General features: G+C 50.6%; 7 protein-coding genes across 7 annotated transcripts; 3 read left to right on the top strand and 4 right to left on the bottom strand.

Moving 5' to 3' along the window:
• Positions 1–1126: 1126 nt before the first annotated feature.
• Z519_09518 (uncharacterized protein) lies at positions 1127–1876 on the bottom strand (the record flags this gene model as incomplete). The annotated part of the gene is made up of 1 exon (XM_016767240.1): positions 1127–1876. One exon carries the CDS (start codon positions 1874–1876, stop codon positions 1127–1129), a length of 750 nt encoding a protein of 249 aa, XP_016616756.1.
• A 1345-nt stretch (positions 1877–3221) lies between these two features.
• Z519_09517 (uncharacterized protein) lies at positions 3222–5685 on the top strand (the record flags this gene model as incomplete). The annotated part of the gene is made up of 2 exons (XM_016767239.1): positions 3222–4031; positions 4225–5685. 2 exons carry the CDS (start codon positions 3222–3224, stop codon positions 5683–5685), a joined length of 2271 nt encoding a protein of 756 aa, XP_016616755.1.
• An 818-nt stretch (positions 5686–6503) lies between these two features.
• Z519_09516 (uncharacterized protein) lies at positions 6504–8613 on the top strand (the record flags this gene model as incomplete). The annotated part of the gene is made up of 3 exons (XM_016767238.1): positions 6504–6894; positions 6946–7122; positions 7175–8613. 3 exons carry the CDS (start codon positions 6504–6506, stop codon positions 8611–8613), a joined length of 2007 nt encoding a protein of 668 aa, XP_016616754.1.
• Positions 8614–10823: 2210 nt separating this feature from the next.
• On the bottom strand, positions 10824–11368 carry Z519_09515 (uncharacterized protein; the record flags this gene model as incomplete). The annotated part of the gene is made up of 2 exons (XM_016767237.1): positions 10824–10887; positions 10956–11368. 2 exons carry the CDS (start codon positions 11366–11368, stop codon positions 10824–10826), a joined length of 477 nt encoding a protein of 158 aa, XP_016616753.1.
• A 15-nt stretch (positions 11369–11383) lies between these two features.
• Z519_09514 (uncharacterized protein) lies at positions 11384–11830 on the bottom strand (the record flags this gene model as incomplete). The annotated part of the gene is made up of 2 exons (XM_016767236.1): positions 11384–11463; positions 11527–11830. 2 exons carry the CDS (start codon positions 11828–11830, stop codon positions 11384–11386), a joined length of 384 nt encoding a protein of 127 aa, XP_016616752.1.
• A 1935-nt stretch (positions 11831–13765) lies between these two features.
• Positions 13766–14799, bottom strand: Z519_09513 (uncharacterized protein; the record flags this gene model as incomplete). The annotated part of the gene is made up of 2 exons (XM_016767235.1): positions 13766–14123; positions 14183–14799. 2 exons carry the CDS (start codon positions 14797–14799, stop codon positions 13766–13768), a joined length of 975 nt encoding a protein of 324 aa, XP_016616751.1.
• Positions 14800–16104: 1305 nt separating this feature from the next.
• Z519_09512 (uncharacterized protein) lies at positions 16105–16801 on the top strand (the record flags this gene model as incomplete). The annotated part of the gene is made up of 2 exons (XM_016767234.1): positions 16105–16671; positions 16760–16801. 2 exons carry the CDS (start codon positions 16105–16107, stop codon positions 16799–16801), a joined length of 609 nt encoding a protein of 202 aa, XP_016616750.1.
• Between the last annotated feature and the right edge of the window lie 2303 nt (positions 16802–19104).

Below are 19104 nucleotides of genomic sequence, written 5' to 3'. Positions count from 1 at the left end.
GTAGCGCGGCCTTGCCGTTGCCGCTTTTTAAACCACCGACTCACAGCTCCCCTGCCTGCTCACCTTTCACGCTCTTGCCTGTCTTTCGCTTCCGTATTAATATCACTGGCAAACAAGCCCCAGCAATGTCGCCCTATATGCAATATGTCTGGCTGCCCTCGGTCGCTAGGGGCACCGACCGCGCCAAAGCTCGTCCTGCGCATATCGCTTGCGCCTACCTATCGCTGGACTTTCGACTTGTCTCTCGATTTCCGCCCGTCATGGCTTAGAGACAATACTTGATGGAGAGCTCCAGGACAGTTGAACGGTCGTGTTTCCTTCAGGACCGCCTCTCCTCGACCTGATCACAAAATCCTCCTGCTCGTACTCTATTTCACCTACAGGACAGCCCTCAATCACAATGATACTGCATGCCTTTATAATATCTATTGTCACCACCCTCCATAGGAGACCGAAGCTTAGTGTCGTCCCAGCTATTTGCTTCGATATCTGCGGTTCGTTTTGCTCCTATAAGTGGACCCGAGCGAACAGACGATACTCAGATATCAGTTGGAGAAGAGGGGAAATAGTAGGTTCTGATCAACATCTTTACTCTTGGAGCGGGTGTAGTTGGATACCCGCATGCCGTATTGACACAACGAACGATCAATCTACATGACTCATGATTCTGTGATCTGTATACACTAGTCCGGCGCGTAAATTTGGTTGATGGTATCGGGAATGCCCGCTCCTCAGTCTCACGTCCCAGATAACGGAGACGGAAAAATAGAAGACACCGGCTTCAACCCTCGTGTTGTGACGATAAGAGGTCCAAGCTGCTTTACGTTGATTCAGAACAGACATGCTATGCTGACGTGTATGGGCTGCCAGCTGCGGACTTGTAACGTCACTGGAACACGAGTGGTCACTAGAGTCAGGGTCGCAAAACAACGGCCAGCAGTGCAAAGTCTCTCCAGTCTCGGAAAATTTGTGTATTACAACTAACTATTGTGCAATCTGCTATATATCCTTCCATGATCGTTTGCTGCTCATCATCGTCTCTGCGCCTGCAACCAATGCCAACAATGGCATGATTACGGACTCTTGCCCTTCTCTTGACACTCGCATCCTCAATCCCCTCACACCCTCAAGCCAAACCCCCGTTGACCTTGATCGTCTGCCCGCTCACCCAACTCGCCCCGTCTCCAACGACAAAACTGATCGCCTCGGCAATCTCCTCGGGCTTCCCAATGCGGTTCGTCGGGTGCAACGACGCAATCATATCCAGCACTTTCTGCGGCTTGCCCTCGAGGAACAGCTCCGTGGCCGTAGGGCCAGGAGCGATGGCGTTGACGCGAATACCCTTCTTCGCAAGTAGGTCTTTGGACAGAAGCCGGGTGAGCTGTTCGATCGCGCCCTTCGTCGCGCAGTATAGAGTGTAGGGCGCCGTGACGGACGAGGCGTGGCATTGATTTGTGGAAATAAGGACGATCGATCCGCCGGGTGTCATGTGCGGCAAGGCCTTCTGGACCAGGAAGAACGGCCCCTTGACGTTGATGTTGAAGGCACGGTCAAAGTCCTCCTCCGTACAGGATTCCACGTCCTTGAGGGCGAGGATACCCGCGTTGGGGATAAGGATGTCGATCTTGCCGAATCGCGCGACGCTGGCTTGCACCAGCTGCTCGACGCCGCTGAGGGTGCCGGCGTCGGCTTGCACGGCGTAGGCGTTTTCAGGGCCGAGTTTTTCGACGAGCGCGTTGGCGGTGGACGAGTCGTGGCCGTAGTTGACGACGACCTTTGCACCCAGGCTGACAAGTCGGGTCGCTGTGGCGGCGCCGATGCCTTTAGAGCTGCCGGTAATGACGGCGACTTTACCGGAGAGGGGCCCGCCAGACATTTTAACTCAGGTGGTGGTTGTTGGTTGTGGAAGAGACGACGATGCTGATAGTATGGTTGTTGGGCACTGTTGACGAGTGACTTTCGAGGAGGAGAATGATATTTTGAGAGACTTGTGTCTCTATATGAATGCTTTGAATTGTCTCAAAGATGTTGCCAATGTAATTGTAAAGAGACCTACTTCAAGACCTACCGTTCCAGTTTAAATGCGTTGCGAGCTGGCATGCCATGAGTCCAGCATGGGCGTCTCGATGGCTAAAAGTTGTGGCTATGTCCTTGTAGGAGTGATTATTCATGGCGACGTCGGTCCAAACGAGCGGGTCGCTCTACACAAGTTCCGGTCAGTACAACTTGTACTGGTAGTAACTCCATGGTGTTGGCAGCGGTTGTGGATGCGCCGAGATGATTGATCAGGTCTCGGCGAGACTTGTCGTCATGTACAGCGGAGAATGGATTTTACGGCGGCAACCTAGGGCCTGCCAAGAAAGGTCCACCCGTTTAGGCAATGTTTTCCTCCGCAAGCTCCGAGTCGCTCTTATCTGCGGTGGACATCCATCGGCAAAACCCGTCATCCGCTATGTTCGCCAAGACTCCTTGCGAAAGGTGAGCCTGAATCGGGCGAGCTATTTTTTAATAAATGGCTCGAACAGGTGCTTCTCATGTGTCATATGGAGTCCGGCCAGTTCTGCCCATGCAGATATCATTGTCACGAAATCCTTTCGTCATGTCCAAGACTATAGCGGACACATTTCCAGGGTACACGTTACGACAAAAACATCTGTTCACTCCACGCCCACAGAAACGATCCTAGCTACAGAAAAATTAGGGCTCCAATCGGACCCGGAAGAAGCTCAAGATCAATCCAAGACCCTCTAGTACATCATAGTGTTGAACCTATCCCTCCCGGCAGGTTGAAGGACAATTGAAGAATATCTCTTACATCAAAACGTCTCCTGGCACGACCACGTGATACCAGCGACACTAGCGGCAAACGTCCATACTCTTGTACTTGTATGTACTGCGTAAATAGGCTCAGAACGACGTCTAGTCGTGGTTCCGGCCACGTCGAAATGCATAATCAACGTAAAAAAATATCCAGAACTCCCGACGGCTAATCTATTGATATTATTTGTGGGTTACAGGACGCTGTGGTTATGATATAGTGGGCTGTTCTGTCCACCGTCATCTGCCATTGCGCGACTGCGGCCTCGGCAGAACTGCCCAAACTTTTGGATTTTCGCTCGCGACTGTACCCCGATTTCTTGTCCCCAAAATATTTCCTTCTCGCCTAAACATCTGCAATCTCAGTCATCCTTCCGTTGCCATTGATGACCGTTACTGCCACAATGACAAGCACCGAGCCCGAGGATTCCTCGGTGACTCGAGTCTATGTCTCGGGTCTGCCGCCATCCATGACTAAAGAGCAACTGCGGTCGCATTTTGCAGGAAAGTATTCGGTCACAGACGCTCATGTTATCCCAGACCGCCGCATAGGTTTCGTTGGATTTTCCAGTCATGAACAGGCCAAGGGTGCAGTCCAATACTTCAACAAATCCTTCGTTCGCATGTCAAAGATCTCCGTAACCCTAGCAAAGCCCGTACAGGTCAAACGCAATGACAAAGGCCACGCCGTCCCTGTCTCCGACCGTGCTTCAAGGAAAAGGAAGCGGGACCCCCGAGATGATGACGAAGATACTCAGCGTCCTTCAATACAACAGTCTCGAAAAAGCACCAATGGTGTTATATCAGGCAAGGAAACTAGCACGGAAGTTGTTTCTGAAGAGAAGGAGAGGCCCTCGAAAGAGGCACCCTCAGAACAGGGCCCGGAAGAAGATATCGTGCAAGAAGCACCCAGATCTGATGCTGACTGGCTGCGTGGAAAGACGAGCAGGACATTAGATTTGTTCGAGGAAGCCAAAGATGTGAAGGATCGCTCCGGGCATCCTGGTGACAGTGGTATAGGGCACAATGCAGCAGAACCAGTGGAAGAGGTCCAGACCAAAGAAGATGAGGCAGACGCAGAAAATGATGAAAATTCAGACCATCCGCAAAAACCGTCAGTGCCAAACGCTCGACTCTTCATCAGGAATCTTCCGTTTGACACCCAAGAAGACGATTTACGGAAGATCTTCGCGCGATATGGCAGAATTTCAGAAGTAAGCCAACATCCTTTCCTTACTTCCCTCCGTTATGCCTTTGTGATGATTTCCTGATAGGGACAGCTTATGCTTCGCATATGATTCGAACCGGGAAAGAGTATTTTAGTAGATGCCTCTCACTTCTGACTCCCATGTCTCTTGCAAATTTGCTCTTCTTACCCATTGGTACTTCCCGCTAATGCTTGAACAGATTCATTTAGTGACCGACACCAGGAAATCCACCGGGAAGGGTCTTGGTTATGTCCAGTTTGTGGAGCCGGCTCACGCAGAGCAAGCGCTTTTTGAACTCGACGGAAAGGACTTTAAGGGCAGGCTTATGCACATTCTACCCTCTTCAGACAAGAAAATACAAAAGCTCAGCGAATTTGAAATATCGAAGCTGCCTCTAAAACAGCAAAGAGCGCTCAAACGGAAGACTGAAGCCTCAAGTTCGAGTTTCAGCTGGAACTCGCTCTATATGAATCCAGATGCCGTCCTGGCGTCGGTCGCCGAGCGCCTGAAGGTCTCCAAGGCCGACTTGCTTGATCCTGCTTCAACCGACGCAGCTGTGAAGCAAGCCCACGCCGAGACCAGCGTTATCAGGGAGACCAAGGAATACTTAAAGTCCAATGGATTGAATCCCGATGCCTTCAAGAATAGAGCGCGTGATGAGAGAACAATCTTGCTGAAAAACTTCTCTTACGGAACCACTGCAGAAGAGCTCTCGCAAATGCTGGGCCGGTACGGTGCGATCGAGTGCCTACTCTTTCCTCCAACGGGCACGATGGCTGTTGTTCGGTTTCAAGAAAGCAGTCAAGCAGCCTTAGCGCTCAAGCAGTTGGCATATCGAAATTTGAAGGGCTCTATACTCTTTCTAGAGAAGGCACCGGCAGGGCTCTGGGAAGGTCCAACGCCCACAACCAGCACTGACTTGACAAGTCCTGGAGGTGATGATACCGGTAGCGCTCTTGGAACTACCTCTACGGTGTTTGTGCGCAACTTGAACTTCTCAACGACGAGCGTCAGGTTAGCTGAAGCATTCAAGCCACTATCGGGCTTCCTCTCTGCAAGGGTTAAAACACGGACTGATCCCAGTCGACCAGGCGAGGCTCTCAGCATGGGCTTTGGCTTTGTCGAATTCCGCACCAAGGCTCAAGCAGAAGCAGCGATCACCACCATGAACGGAAGGCGGCTGGATGGATACGAGCTCCTGGTGCAGACATCACAGAAGTCAACTGACCTTGGAGAAGAGAGACGGAAGGAGGATACGTCCAAAAAGCTGGGCTCGAAAAAGACAAAGATCGTCATCAAAAACCTCCCTTTCGAAGCCACCAAAAAGGATGTGCGTGCTCTCTTTGGTGCATATGGTCAGCTGCGCACTGTACGAATGCCGAAAAAATTCGACAACACAGCCCGAGGTTTTGCCTTTGCTGAATTTCTCACAGCGAAAGAAGCTGAAAACGCCATCGAGGCTCTCTCAAATACTCATTTACTTGGCCGGAGGCTTGTTCTGGACTTTGCAGAAGGCGAAATAATCGATCCAGAAGCCGAGATCGAAGCCATGGAGAAGAAGATCCAGGGTCATCAGGATACATTGACTCACCACAGGATGACGGGGTCGGCCCGGAAGAAGTTCAACGTTGGTGCAAGAGAAGACTATGATACCCTCTAGACGATGGGCAATCAAGGGATCCGCATTTGCCCCTTGCAGAGCCTTCTCCCTCGCCCTCCGACCTTGGAGCTTATGCATATATTCTTCTTCAATCAACCCAAATTTGAATGCCAAACCCTTTGGGCTTCCTCAATAAAAGTCTCAGACAGAGTTCACGACAATAATGACCAGAAGTCGGACTCGGTCGCAAGGACTCGGGATGTTTTGCAGATCAGTGCCGCAACATATCATTCCACAGGCAGATTGGCCACAACGTCGATCGGATTTTTGATTCGTTCAACCATCATCTGTGCGCAGTCTTCCCTTTTTATGATCACATTATGTTTGCCTCCTACTCACTGACTTTGACTACCGAAGCGTCGAGATCGAAGGGTTTTCCACGCTGCTGACTTGCCGGATTGGGAGCTTTCATCCCTTGCATTGACTTTTTTGCACCTGAGTCTGTGCAGCAAGGATCGCAAAGAGAAATTCAAATTCTTGAAATTACCTGTCTTGCCTAGTCTCGACTCTTTGAACGAGTGGAGTATCAATGTCCGCGGGGTTGTACGTGTCTCTGTTCAGCCGATAGAGCGAAGGGTTGTGGCTGGGACGTCCAGTTGAAGACATCGGCATAAGGTAAGATTGCACGAGCACTCTCTCGTGACGTGGCGATTGTTATATGTTAAGCCAGCTGTTTCCTTCACAGCATTCCCTCTCTCTCATTCCCAAAGTCTATGTTCCTCTCGAACACTGTCTACCGCATTTTTCATTCTTGCTCTCGAACATAACTTGGTAAGCATTGGGCGCGTTACGCTTTGATAGAGTGCCTACATTCCGGTATGTCAGCACCTCTACATCTTGGAGACTCAGGCTCGGCCGTCGAGCGCCTTTCCGTCTCCTCCGGGAATGTTCAGCTACTTCCTGTCACCCACAAAAAGGGTATTGAGAATCAGTATCCCCTCCCAGGGATAGACACATTGGAAGGGCAGATACCTCATTTTCCCATCCCAACACTGAAGCTCGGTTCCAACGATGGATCGAATGGTGCGTTCGCTGCAAAAAGAAAACGATGTCATCCCAAGCCACATCGGCCCAAGCATCTGGCGGACCCCGACCGCCCATATCTTCATCATCCAAAATACCTCGAATACAGATCTCGACCAAGGCAGGATATCGGCAAAGATGGCAAGCCAATCTGGCCTGACAATATCGAAGCTGCCTTTCAAGACGGTGGGTCAACCTAAGACCTCCGGTGGACAGATCAAGACTGACGAGCGACAGCCCTTGTGCATATAAAGCCAATGGGTCGAAAGAAGTGTTCACAACGGGGAAAGCCCTATGGACGGAACATGCTCATTGCCGAATGGATATACCGAGCGACAGGCCAAAAACGGGAACGCAAACAAGTCTCAAGCCACATACAAGTGCTTGACAGGTTTCTTCAAGGCATTCCAGAATGTACGTCCATTGTATCTCTTTCACACCACTGTTCGAGCTGACCTTATCTCAGGGGACCGGCTGATCAAGCCCAGTGATGACGATGACACTAGTCCGTCGGAAGGTCACAAATTTTATCACAACTCTATTGAGCACATGGTCAACGAACAAAAGGCAAGAAGCAAAGCCAGGCAGCACAGCGATGCCGTGTGGGACAACGAGCTTGACGGCACTGCGGACTCGTTTGTCTCTGGATCACCAACGGACGATCTGGACACCACACAATGGGTCGAACGCCTCAATTTCGAAATGTGGGTGAGCTCGCCCATTGACCACGAGCGTGCCTTGCACTACTATACTGGGCTCAACTCCACGAAACTGGCGCCATTTCCACTTGAGGAACTTGTCGGGTGGCGATTGTCATTTCCGCATCTCAAGTCCCTCGTCGACCACGGAAAGCGCCTCAATAAATGCGACCTTATCCTCCTCAATGCCAGCTTCCGGTTAATGGAGGACTTCCCACCACGTCACTCCAAGCTTGGTATCTGCCTTGAACTCAAGTATCCGGATCGACTCTGGACAGATTTGCACCCTGAAGCTGGGGTGAAAAAATGGTCCTGCGTGACCTACATGTACCGCAAAGGCGTGCTTATCACTGAACCCACCCGTGAGGAGTGCCAGACTCCAGATCACTGGAGAATCCGACCGTTCTTCCAGTCGAAGTGGTGGGCATCGACATTTACCTCGCTCACGGAGGCAAGAAAAGTCGCCGAAGATTCGAAGGACCCGGAAGCAATTGACCTTGCCAACGAGCAGTCTCGCAATTTCTTTCGCGGTCTCTCAATCATGCAAGAGATATACGTTGTTCGCTACTCCAACAGCAGCGACTTCGGCGATAGCATGAAACGAGAGTCACGCAAGAGGACAGCAATCTTGCTCTGGCAGTTTTCGCAAGCGCCAACGGACAGCGCTGGTATCACGACATGGCAGAACTTGATCGCTCCGCCGGATCGTCTGGAAACGAATAGCCCGTTCCCCGACAGTGTGGAGATGAACCTGCCGCCGCTCTCGATGGACTCCATTGTCGACTGTTCTCCTGGTATTGGTTCATTTGAGAGCAATACCCGTCAGTTCCAACCGCAGCACAGCATGCCTTACAACCTGTATCCGGTATCGATGGACGAAGAATTCTGCCAGGATGGCTTCATGGCCATGAAGCACGAGCAACCCCGCGGCTTTGGTCATCTACAGTCATGCTTCGAAGTGGCTTCTAATCATGAGTTCTCTGGCCTCGACGCTTCTATCCATGACACATTCAATCTGCAGTCGTGGTCACCACAAGTGGATGAACAGGACGAAGCACTGCGCAATGCCTTGCTTGCCGCATCGGGCATGGACCTGGGCGCCGGAGCGCACCAACCGCTTCCACCACCCACGCCGTGCTCGCAACTGGAGTATCACACTTCCGAGGAACACCAGAGGCACGCCGAGGCCGACAATCGAGGCCTGTAGCAATTCATGCTTGCTTTCTTGCTCTTATTGAAACTGTTCTAAAAGTCCTCATGCTGCTTTGACGATGAATTGCGTTCAACGCGTGTGCTGTCTTGCGACCACGGATTGGTGAAGCCAGACTGACATGGGAGCATTCTCCAGGGAGGGAAAACGCATGACTTTCCATCTTCATGGGATGGATCAAGGCGATGGGGATGGCTATGGGAGGGAATGAACGAGCCATTCTCTGAGACTACTAAGATGATAATGCCACCAATGCTAGCTACGTATGTTATGCTGATGCAATACCCATGCGCTCTCGGCGCTCGCTTCGCCTCCTCTCGTCGTCGAGACACCGCCAAAGGAGCGAATCCCAGAAACATGTTGGTCAAGGTGGCTATTTGTGTGATTAAGACGTGGGAGCAAATCGAAGAACATCGTGAGACTGAACTTCCAAAGGCTCAACGAATGATTGCTAGATCAGAAAGAAGAACGAAGGTAAATGTAGAGGAAAAGGCTCGCAAAGATGCTCGACGGCTTATTGTAAACAATAGTGTCAACAACGGGAAAGAGAAGAACCCACAACTTACCAAGTCACGCCAAAGGCACTGGCAATGTCACACCCAGGAGGCTGTGACTTAACTTGTTTCCTCCAAATTCCCGTCGGCAGGCGGCGAGGGTAGTATGCCACCCAATCTAGCATATAACTTTACCCTACGTACTTCAACTGAGCAAGAATCTTTGAAGAGACCGAGACAACTCTCAATTGACTCAAGTGCGTCCAATTCCGTGAAAGGGTCCTTTGCGCACGGATATTTGATCCAATTGATTATTTAAATATCGCCAGGCGAGCACCATATTGGACTATTCGGTCGCTTCGGATAAGTGGACCTGCATAAGCGGAAGACGGCTTTGCGCCCCGTCGTCGACGTCCGCTAACATCTGGTGAGCATGAACGACGGAGTCCCTTCTCCAAACGAACAGCTCTGCGGAGCGGCGAGTGCTGCCAGTCGAGCTCGTTGGCTACTGTCCCAGCTACCAGCAAGACGTCCGCTTACATATCTAGCCATGAAGTCTCGAGAAACAGAGAAATCTCTCGATCCGATGAAAGCACCCAGAATGCTCCTGCATCCATACGAGAAGCCCCGACTCAGAAGAATGCAAGGAGGATGACTTCAGTATCAAAATCGCAATGACTTCAGCAACGGCGCACCTTCAATTAAGTTTCATCGTTCAAACCAGAAATCGGTTTTCTGATGACGACCAACTTTGCAAAATCAACCCTCATGTTGCTAACTACTCTCACAAAAGACAAAGATTAGAGCCGAAAGATAGAAGGCAAGTAAATTGCGCTAGAAAATCCGCCCTGTTCATCTTAATGGGCATTTCCCCACCCGAGACCCTTCACTCCCGACCAGGATCTTTCTCTCACCTGGGACACGGGACAGGGGACCCTTTCAATTCGCTTCCTATCACAGCCAACCATATAACCAACCATGTCATTTCGTTCAGCCATCTACCTCTAACACGGTCGCCGGTTTATATCACACCGTTGATCTGGAACAGTGTAGCGTCGCCATGGAATGTTCACTGTTCAGGAATAGTCTCCTAAACGCCGGTCGCTATCATGAACGGCGTATACCCAAACGCGGCAGAGGAGCATATCTGGTTCGCAGAGGAAGACCAAGCAGTCAAGTCCACATCGCACGATTTCTGCAACGTAGTTGACCATGGCCTGGTGCTATATACTGGCGGGTGTCCGGCGCTGACTATTCAGGTAGCGGATGATGTTGTGGGTTTCTTTCCCCCATTCCTCCTCTAGGATCCTTACAATTATCTAACAGTGAACGTGGGAGTCCCTCCTCTACCTAGGTTACCTTATAGCTATCCAGGCTTTTTTTGCTGCCATATATTTTGCAGACCAAAACTCTCAGGTCTCCCGTTTTCACTCCTTGAGCGACTACATACCCATCTACAGTACTAACTATGGACCCCGCAACAGGAGGTACAAATTCCGGCGCCACCGCGGTCGTCGGCAACTTCTCCCCTCTGGCGCACCATAGCTAGCATCCCTTTGACTACGACCGTCTGCGGCGAGAGGGGTCGAGCAGAGAGAGGGATTTGGTGAGGAGCAACGTGTTCGGCTTAGGAGGAGGTTCTAAGTTGTATTCCACGAGAACTTCTTAGTGGAACAAAGGAAAGGCAGATGACATCCCAACTCTTGACCGGTTTCAATTGCCGCTGCCTGAACAGTTACCCGTCGTACCGATGAAGACAACTTGCACCGCAGCAAATCTGGGTGGACCAAAATGAGTGAGGACGATCGAGGAGTTGCTCAAGCATATTCTCGGGGCAGGACTTACGCTGATGTTGCCGCAAAGATTTCGAACCTCCGAGCCTCAGTCATCGCAGCGAGACAGAGACAGAACACCGCCGTGAAGATGGCCGTCATCCCAATGCGAAGTGCAATACTCTGAATAAAATACAGAGCCACGATGGATAGAATTGAGAATAGGCATGAAACATTAGTAGCTAGGATATCGACCGCATTGATAATTCCCTTGTTTAAGTAGTTTGCGATTCCAGTCAAGGGTTCCGCATCAATTGGTGCCTTGTAATGCTTGCCAATCCACCAGTGATAGTTGGGAAGAAGTTTCTCTGATATCCATGTGCTGGTGGCGTCCATTTGACTGGGGTCGGCAGTGGTAATTAGATCGTCTTCGTGAGCCTCACTCCATGCGTGCCGGTCGTCGCTTATGATTGGCTGCCCTCCCATTTTGGGGCTATCCAGTCAATCACGAAGGAAGTTGATCTTGTATTTTGTGGGCTTCTTCAGACACGACAGTCTTTGTTGTTGGAGAAGAGCCTCATCTAACCCGTTAGCCAAGTGTTCGGTTAGAATCATCGGTCCTGGACTCTGGGCCTGGCACATACAGTATTCTTTCAGTGAGGTTCTGATTTGCATGATCTTTCGGAATTGTTCATCGTGTCCATCCTGCTGGGAGTCCTTCAGCAACTGCCAGTGTCTTGTCTGAATTTGTCGGATTGGATGCTCTGAGAGCTTATCTCTGTGCGAGATCTCCTTCAATTCCTGCTCAAGGTGCGTGAGTTCGGCTTGAATGTAGAGGAGATTCTGGTAATTCAATTCGTCAAAGCTTCGAAAGATGCCAAATTCAGGGTGGCGGCTCATTAGATAAGCCATCTTTGCATATCCTTCTCGACCATCCAGGACCGCCATTGTCGCGACCGTTGATGAATTTTGCTTGTATGTCCGCTTGCAACCCTTGAATTTATCTCTGGTGTCTGTTGCACAAAAAGTCGTCCGATTGGTTGGAAGGGAAGCAGAGCTAGGGGAGAGTGGTGCCACGTAGATATGCCGAACAGGCTGTCCATGGAACTCTTCCCTGGGGCAAAGCTTGAATATAAGTGGCAGATATCCGCGTCCTGAAACCGGAGTGATGGGCGCCAGCAGCACCTCTGCAGAAATGGCTAGGCCGTGTGTTCATGTTCAGCCAATGAACCTACATTTACGGTGATTGAGCCGCCCAGCACGTCAAGCAGCTGAAGTCAGAAGAATGGGAGAATCGAACCTTATTCACATCCGCTTCTGTTCTGGTACCCTTGTCCAGACTATTCTTGCAATTAGACAATATGTGCAGAGGGCATGCGTCGCCATCCTTTATATCTTATGAAAAAGAGTGGCGCTCGGGCGATACGCATTATGTACATGATGATTCGCATTTGCTGGTCTGGTCGCACCGCTGCCTTACACAGACGGCAGGGTCTACTGTTTCGCAGCACACACCGGCGTTGGAAAAAAAAAAGCACGCTTCGCAGCAATCGGGTCTGGTCAACCTAATCTGGAAGGCATAACAATCCAGGAGAACATAGGAGGAGGGGGCTACTATTGTGGATCTAGGCTTCTATTTGCTGTGCTATTTGTAGTTCTATTCTCTCGCAAGCAAGCGATCAGGTCAAGAGTAGACCGGAGTTGGCTCTCGTTCAGGCCGGATACTGGGTGCAATATATTCCTATGGAACCGCAATGAAACACCTTCAGCATTCTTAAGCTCGCACCTTCGTTAATTGTGAGGGTTAGATTTACTTCTATCCTCCTTAGGCCCAGGTGTGATCGATTACACCTAGATGTATGCCAACAGATCTCTGAGGACTAGCAGAATCTGTGCTCCTACGCCGCGACCTAGATTTTTCTTATATATTACACTTAAGTGGTCGTATAGTAACCCTTAGATTTACTCTCTTCGACCCTTATCTGAAGTTACGTTCTATATCTCCACGTCCCTCGAGACTCTAGGATCTAGGTGAGTTTAGGCAGCGAAGTTGTCGTTGAGATATAAGGCGGCTAGTTCTATGGTTTATACATATAGACAACCTCTACGCTAACATGACACCGGTATGCGACAAAAAGACCAGCGCCACAGCCGCGCCAACAGGTGACGACACGTTGCGAACGAGACCCTTGAGCAGCAGGAGCAACATGTGCGCCGACAGGCTTGAAGAGGCGCTACACACATAGGCGCAACAGAAGCTATTGTCGATGTCGAGCCTCGGTTTCGTTCGCAATATATTTGTTCATTATCGGGTGGCATGGATATTAGTTTTTGAATTCCAACCCGAGTGCCATGCACCAGTCCGATTGAGAGAGCTGCAGTCGCCAGCACCACCCACCTGTCCCCCCATACCTGTTTTCCAGACGCAGTATCCGTCGGATTATTATGGATTACCACATGGCCATGGCTATCAAATAAAATGCGAGGTCCCAAAACCCCACGGACCGAGGCCACGATATTGTCCCTCTGGCTCCCGATTTTGATGTTGCCGTCGTTGGTGCCACTGTAGACGAGGACGGTGTCTCCGCTACTGTGATGGTAGCCGTTGTGATGGACGGAGTCAGGCTGTTGGAGACGCTTGGTGTTGCCAAGGGAGTTATGGTTGCCAGTGGAGTGACGCTTGCTTCGAGCGGGGACATGACCTATGGAAGAAGAGTTTTCGATTAGCTGGAGATTCTGAGAGAAAGAGGAGCAAGTAATTTGTTGTGACGAACCCGATCAAGAATGTGCGTCAGTCCATTATTTGTTCTGTATAGACGGTCATGATACTCAGCCGTCACTCGCATTTTCTTCGGGGTTAGAATTGACGAGCCGAAAGTCCCCTTACATGATATTTGTGACGATCAGCTTTGCGTCGTTGACAAAGATGGACCCGTCTATAATTGAAATCCGGACAGTTTGGTTCGAAAACGACGTATACTCCTGGCCATCAGCCAAGAAATTCGTGTACAGCGGTTCGTCGATGGTGTGGAATAGGATGAGCTCTGCCAGATCAGTGATGTTGTAGCCGAATTCGCCGGGGCTCGCTTGCACGAAGGCTTCGTTGGTCGGGACAAGACAGGTGACGTTTTGGGTGATGTCAACAGCCGGTCCAATGCCTGTGCGCCTTAACCCATCCGCAAAGGTGGTCTGGTTCCATATGCTAATTGTCTGGGAGCAATTGAGAGGAAGATCCAGGAATCTGGGGGCAGAGAGTAAGCAAGCTGCTGAGAAAATGAGTCATCATTCGGGGAGACGAACTGGTCCACTATCTGAAACACACCGCCGTCCCAATATCCGTCAATCGCAGTCAAGTTGATCTGCTGGCCAAGCCCACCTTGCACTGTTGCTGTAGGCTGAGGTAGCTGACGAACGATAAAGCGCTTAGATGACGTGGGATTTGAGTTAGACGCTTGGATGAAGACGACTTGGCCATTGTGAGGATCATTGGGAGCTCCGCTTGAGCCAAGGGCGGGGCCGGCAGAGCGATTATTGTACATGGGACCGTTCAGAAGAGTCGGCACAGTGGTCCCATTCTGCACGATGAAGTTGTCTGTCGTCCACTCACCCACCAAGACGAGATACTGGAGAATGGGCTCGAGTTGCTCGACAGTCAAGCTACCAACTGGGGCACCCAATTGCGCTTCGAGCTTGTCGAAAGCAGAGTTGTCCGGCACCAGGACCGTGATCTGGGTCAGAGAAGTGGCATTGGAGGTCAACAGCGCCCCTGCAAGTCCTGGGTTATCATACATAAGAGTGGTAAAATTCGATAGCTCTGGAAACTGGGAGATAGCCGTAAGAAATGACTGTGCTTCAACACAGGCTGTAAAGGCGGCACAGAGCAGGAGGGTTCGACAAAGGCTTACAAGGGTCATCATCTTGGCGACGAGCCGCTTGAAGGTCTTTGGAATCTGCCGCACAGAGGAGATTGCATTGATATCATTATATTGCCCGCCATAATGAAGATGGACATTTTGAGAACCTGGGATAGGACCTTACCTTCTTGCAAACCTCTTTTTGGGCCATGGGCATGGGGGCCGACTCAAGTGTTATGCTGGGGGCAAAGCATTGTCTGGCGTTTTACTTCCCCACGTGCCCGTTATCCCCTCGCACCGGCCCAATAATACCGTGGTTCATCCTGGCATCCCAAGCGCAAATTTCCAGGAATCATTCAAAGTGCTTGGAAAGGCCTATGTGTCCATTGGCTGTAGGCGAGTTTGCCTTGTTTCGGCCGACTTACCGGGAAATGGCCGGATTTAGCCCCTCCTGTGCAGCATTAGAACATCGTTTAAGCAGCCTTGAAGCCTCCCGGTCTTCTCAATGTGGCTAAGTTCGTCGTATTAGACGGCTTGTTGAATACGGCGCAACAAGCTTTGGACTTGGCTGTGCCACGTGAAAAGCTCTACTTACCCCGCACCCCACCATTATCTTGTGGCGTGATTGGAAGTTTGCAGGCTCAGATGGCCGTGATTGGCATTTTCAATATCACGTGATTATTGGCTAGCCTAAGAGGGATATAACTAGTAATTCAAGCCTGGTGCCACTTTGCAACGACAGCGGAGAGTACGTACACCCTTGCTAGAGATAAGGATCCAGGCGGTGCCTCACAGCAGTACCACCACTAGGCCTCCTTCTCTGGTGGTGAAGTCATTCCACTTGTTTCGGTGCGCATCTCGCCCTTGAGGTTGTGGTTCACGACGCGAAATATTAGCAGCACAATATACACTCTGACGCCTGCACGGGTTAGAGTTCAACCAGTTTCAATATCTTTGCCTCTCTGCGCCCATTCTAGCCTTTCATACACTTTATTTCCTCCGCGGTTGGCAATGGCCTTGGTATTGAAGCCCACGTCCACCGCCTTCAAACGGTATAATACTCTTGTCCAAAGTACTCCCAAACCCACCACGTTGAGATATCTGGAGGCTTATCATGTGTTGGGACTTCGTCAGGAAAGCAACAGCGCGTCACTTGCGACCTGCGGTTGGGTAAGCGGTAATATCGGTGGGTGGAATAGAATGCAATGGTCAATATTGGAGTCGGTTGCCGATCAAATGCGACAGATAATCCCGTGACTTGCCCAGAATCGGCTTCTTGCGCGACAACGAGTACATTTGTCGGCTGCTGTACCTTGCCTTGTGTCGACATTTTTACCACCTGCTACGACTTAATTGGTACTTCGTGCAATGCGTCCTGCCAAAACAACCCTCAGAATTTGGTCTGGTACGTTCGGCTCCAAGACATCTACAAGTGCAGGCCTGAATCGGTGTAGTTCCTCATCTTCACCATACTGTGTTGTGTTCAGCTATGCTCATGGATCAGTGGGATATGGATGTGTGGAGTACGAGGGATACTCCCCTACCGTCCTTCTTGAGCCTCTTTCGACGGCCTTTGTCACCGTGACTGAATCAACATCATCCAGCTCAATAGCTGGCTCCCAAACTAGCTCTGTAGCCACTTCAGGCTCTGCATCTAAGCCAAATGGTCTGAGCGATGGCGCTATCGCAGGGATTGCTATTGGTGGTTTCGCGGCGGTGGCCGTGGTTTGCTGTTTCGTATTCTGGCTCTGGTTTAACAATTGCAAGAATCCCAGAAGTCCACATCGCAAATCGGCCACAGGACTAGCAATGTCTCAACGGAAGGAACATATTTCTGGCGGCGCTTTTGGCACGGAGCTTCCTACACCAAACCCGCAAAGATTCTCACCGGACTGGGGCTTTGAAGACAGCCAGAGGGATACACTAGTTGAGATGGTGAGTGAGATGAAATCGATGAAGCTTCCCGCAAATCTTTCAGTGCCGGTGCTGCACGGGTTTATAAATCAAGCTGACACTTTAGTAGCCCGACGAATCCGGTCCACCTTACGAGCTACCCACAGTGTGACAAAGCCGCCCTCTCTAGATGCGAATGTCAACAAACGGTTAAGCTATTGAGACCCAATGGGCGTATCGGGGCAAGTAGTTCAATACCAACCTGGTGTCGCGCGAACTTGGACTAAATACTTAGCACAATTCAATATGTAAAACAACCCCAGTAATTCAATCTGTCGGGAAGTATTCAGTCCCTGTATCCTGAAAGGATTGTCGACGAGCAAAGGCACATTGGCTTCAGCCTTGTCCAATTGTAAGACCGAGAACTGTCAAGGCAACGGAAAGCATTGAACGATCTTGTCTTTCTATCTGTCTCTTCAGTGAGACTCTGCCTGTGTATAGACGTTGACCAATGTCTAGCAGGCCATTCTTGAACGTTCCATGGCGACGTCATCCTGTTTCAAATCAACGGCGGTGGCGATGTAGATGGCATTGATGGCGCTGGCTATCAAACTGGCAACGGCGATCACGGTGGCGATCTTGCTCCCATGACAGTCGATCTGTCTCACAGAAGGCTATAATACAGAGAAACAGGACAGGGCCCTCTTGTTGAGAACAATCCCCCAATAAGTCCACGACTTGTTCACGCTTTGGCCCCAAGCTATCCGCCTCTCCCCCTTCGCATTCCTCGATTCGAAACCTGCAAAAGCTGGTCCACGATGAGCAAAGCGTTAGAGCGCATGCGAACAACATCTTCCTTCCATGCGTCTTTCGACTTAGCATCAGGTCGCTTTTGGCCTCCCGGCGCGTCCCCTGCCCCTCCTCGCATCGCTCGCATCGTTTTTCGGTTTCTTGGAAGATTTGGCGTCGGAAATGCTTAATTTGGTGATCCCCGCAGCCAAACCAGTACCGTCGACGCCTGTATCGGATGTGTAATCTTGATTATCATTGTCATTGTACTCCTTCCTCTTTCTCCCCGCTTTCCTGGCTGCTACGTTCCTTCCTCTCCTCACATTCGAACTCAGAAGAAAGATCAGTCTTTGACGGGTTCCTTGAACGAGGTCGTGCGTGTTTCGGTGGCTTTGACGCTGTATCAACAGAAGATGGACTTCGATCTGAGCGGGTAAGTGTTTTCGCCGGTGCTGATTTTGAATGGCTCAGTAGGCGTCCGGCTGGTGCTGTTTGGTACGCCTTGAGGGTCGGAGATGCCGTCTGGGGAACGGCAGGACTGCTTTTGGCGGATCTGGGTTTTCGACCAGTCCACGCGAATCGCAAGGAACCGTGGGCGAGAATCTGTACCGGAACATCGGGCAAATACTTCGGAGAGCGTGAGGGTAGTGGGTTCGACTTCCAGGCGAGTTGTGACCGCTCATCAATGAGGAGAAATTCGAACTACTCCATGGTGTGATCGGACTTTTGATTCTCTTCGAAAACTCCCCAGGCATCTCTTCAATCGTCTTCTGTCGACCCATCCTCCCCACTATCTCGTATGGCTCCTGGAGAAACCATGACATTATAATATCGATTATTGATATGGCAAATCCAAGCGGACACCGAAAATACTCTCGGTGTTCGGTTGGCTTGAGACTTTTGTTTTGGTGCTTTTCGCATTCAACAGGACAGTTCCATTTGGAAAGCATGAGGTGAATCAAACCCTCAGCCTGAAAAGCGCCTTGGAATTCCCTCGTTTCGAATATTTTTCCAGGAGTCAAGCCACAACTCTTCATCGCTGTTGCTCGGCTATCCTTCCCCCTCTCAGTGCATCCGACATTGACGAGTCCTTCCGACTTTGGCGAGTTCTTATGTACCTGTGTTGCTTAGACAAATCCCCCCTTGACCCCCATAGAATTTGTGTGGCTTCTAATATAATGGATCATTCGCGTGGTGTCGGGATTCTCCCCTGCTGCCGCCTGGGGTCTGCTCGCCGCGATCGGCGTCTGAGGTAGGCCAGTATTCGTCATGTTGTTATTGCGACGGGTTTTTCAAAATGCACTGGTAACATCTGGACTGTATCTTACAGAAATATTGGAGGCTTCCAGACGTATCCGACTTACATCCAACCTATTTTAAACCGGGATTCGGGGATCTAGCTCGTATTGTTGCAGTCTAAGCTTTTGGGAGATGCTGTGATAATCTGCTGGTCCTCACAGTCACCTAGACAGCAAAAGGCGCTGGAGTATGACTCAGAATTTGGGAAGAATTTCAAGAGGAAGGGATGTCTGTACGGTCATGCAAATAGTAGTGTGCAGACAGACTCTGCAATGGCCGGGACAGAGGGCGACAGTCCGTACCTGGAGTTGACTTGTCTGTTATACTACGTATCCCACAAGCCGTAGGGGGCGGAGGAGGGTGATTTGGTTATATCGTAGTTGCTGC

Source organism: Cladophialophora bantiana (genome assembly GCF_000835475.1).
Source record: "Cladophialophora bantiana CBS 173.52 unplaced genomic scaffold supercont1.15, whole genome shotgun sequence".
NCBI classification, from domain to species: domain Eukaryota; kingdom Fungi; phylum Ascomycota; class Eurotiomycetes; order Chaetothyriales; family Herpotrichiellaceae; genus Cladophialophora; species Cladophialophora bantiana.
The sequence above is the reverse complement of the archived record's forward strand: the minus strand, read 5'-3'. Positions and strand labels throughout refer to the sequence as shown.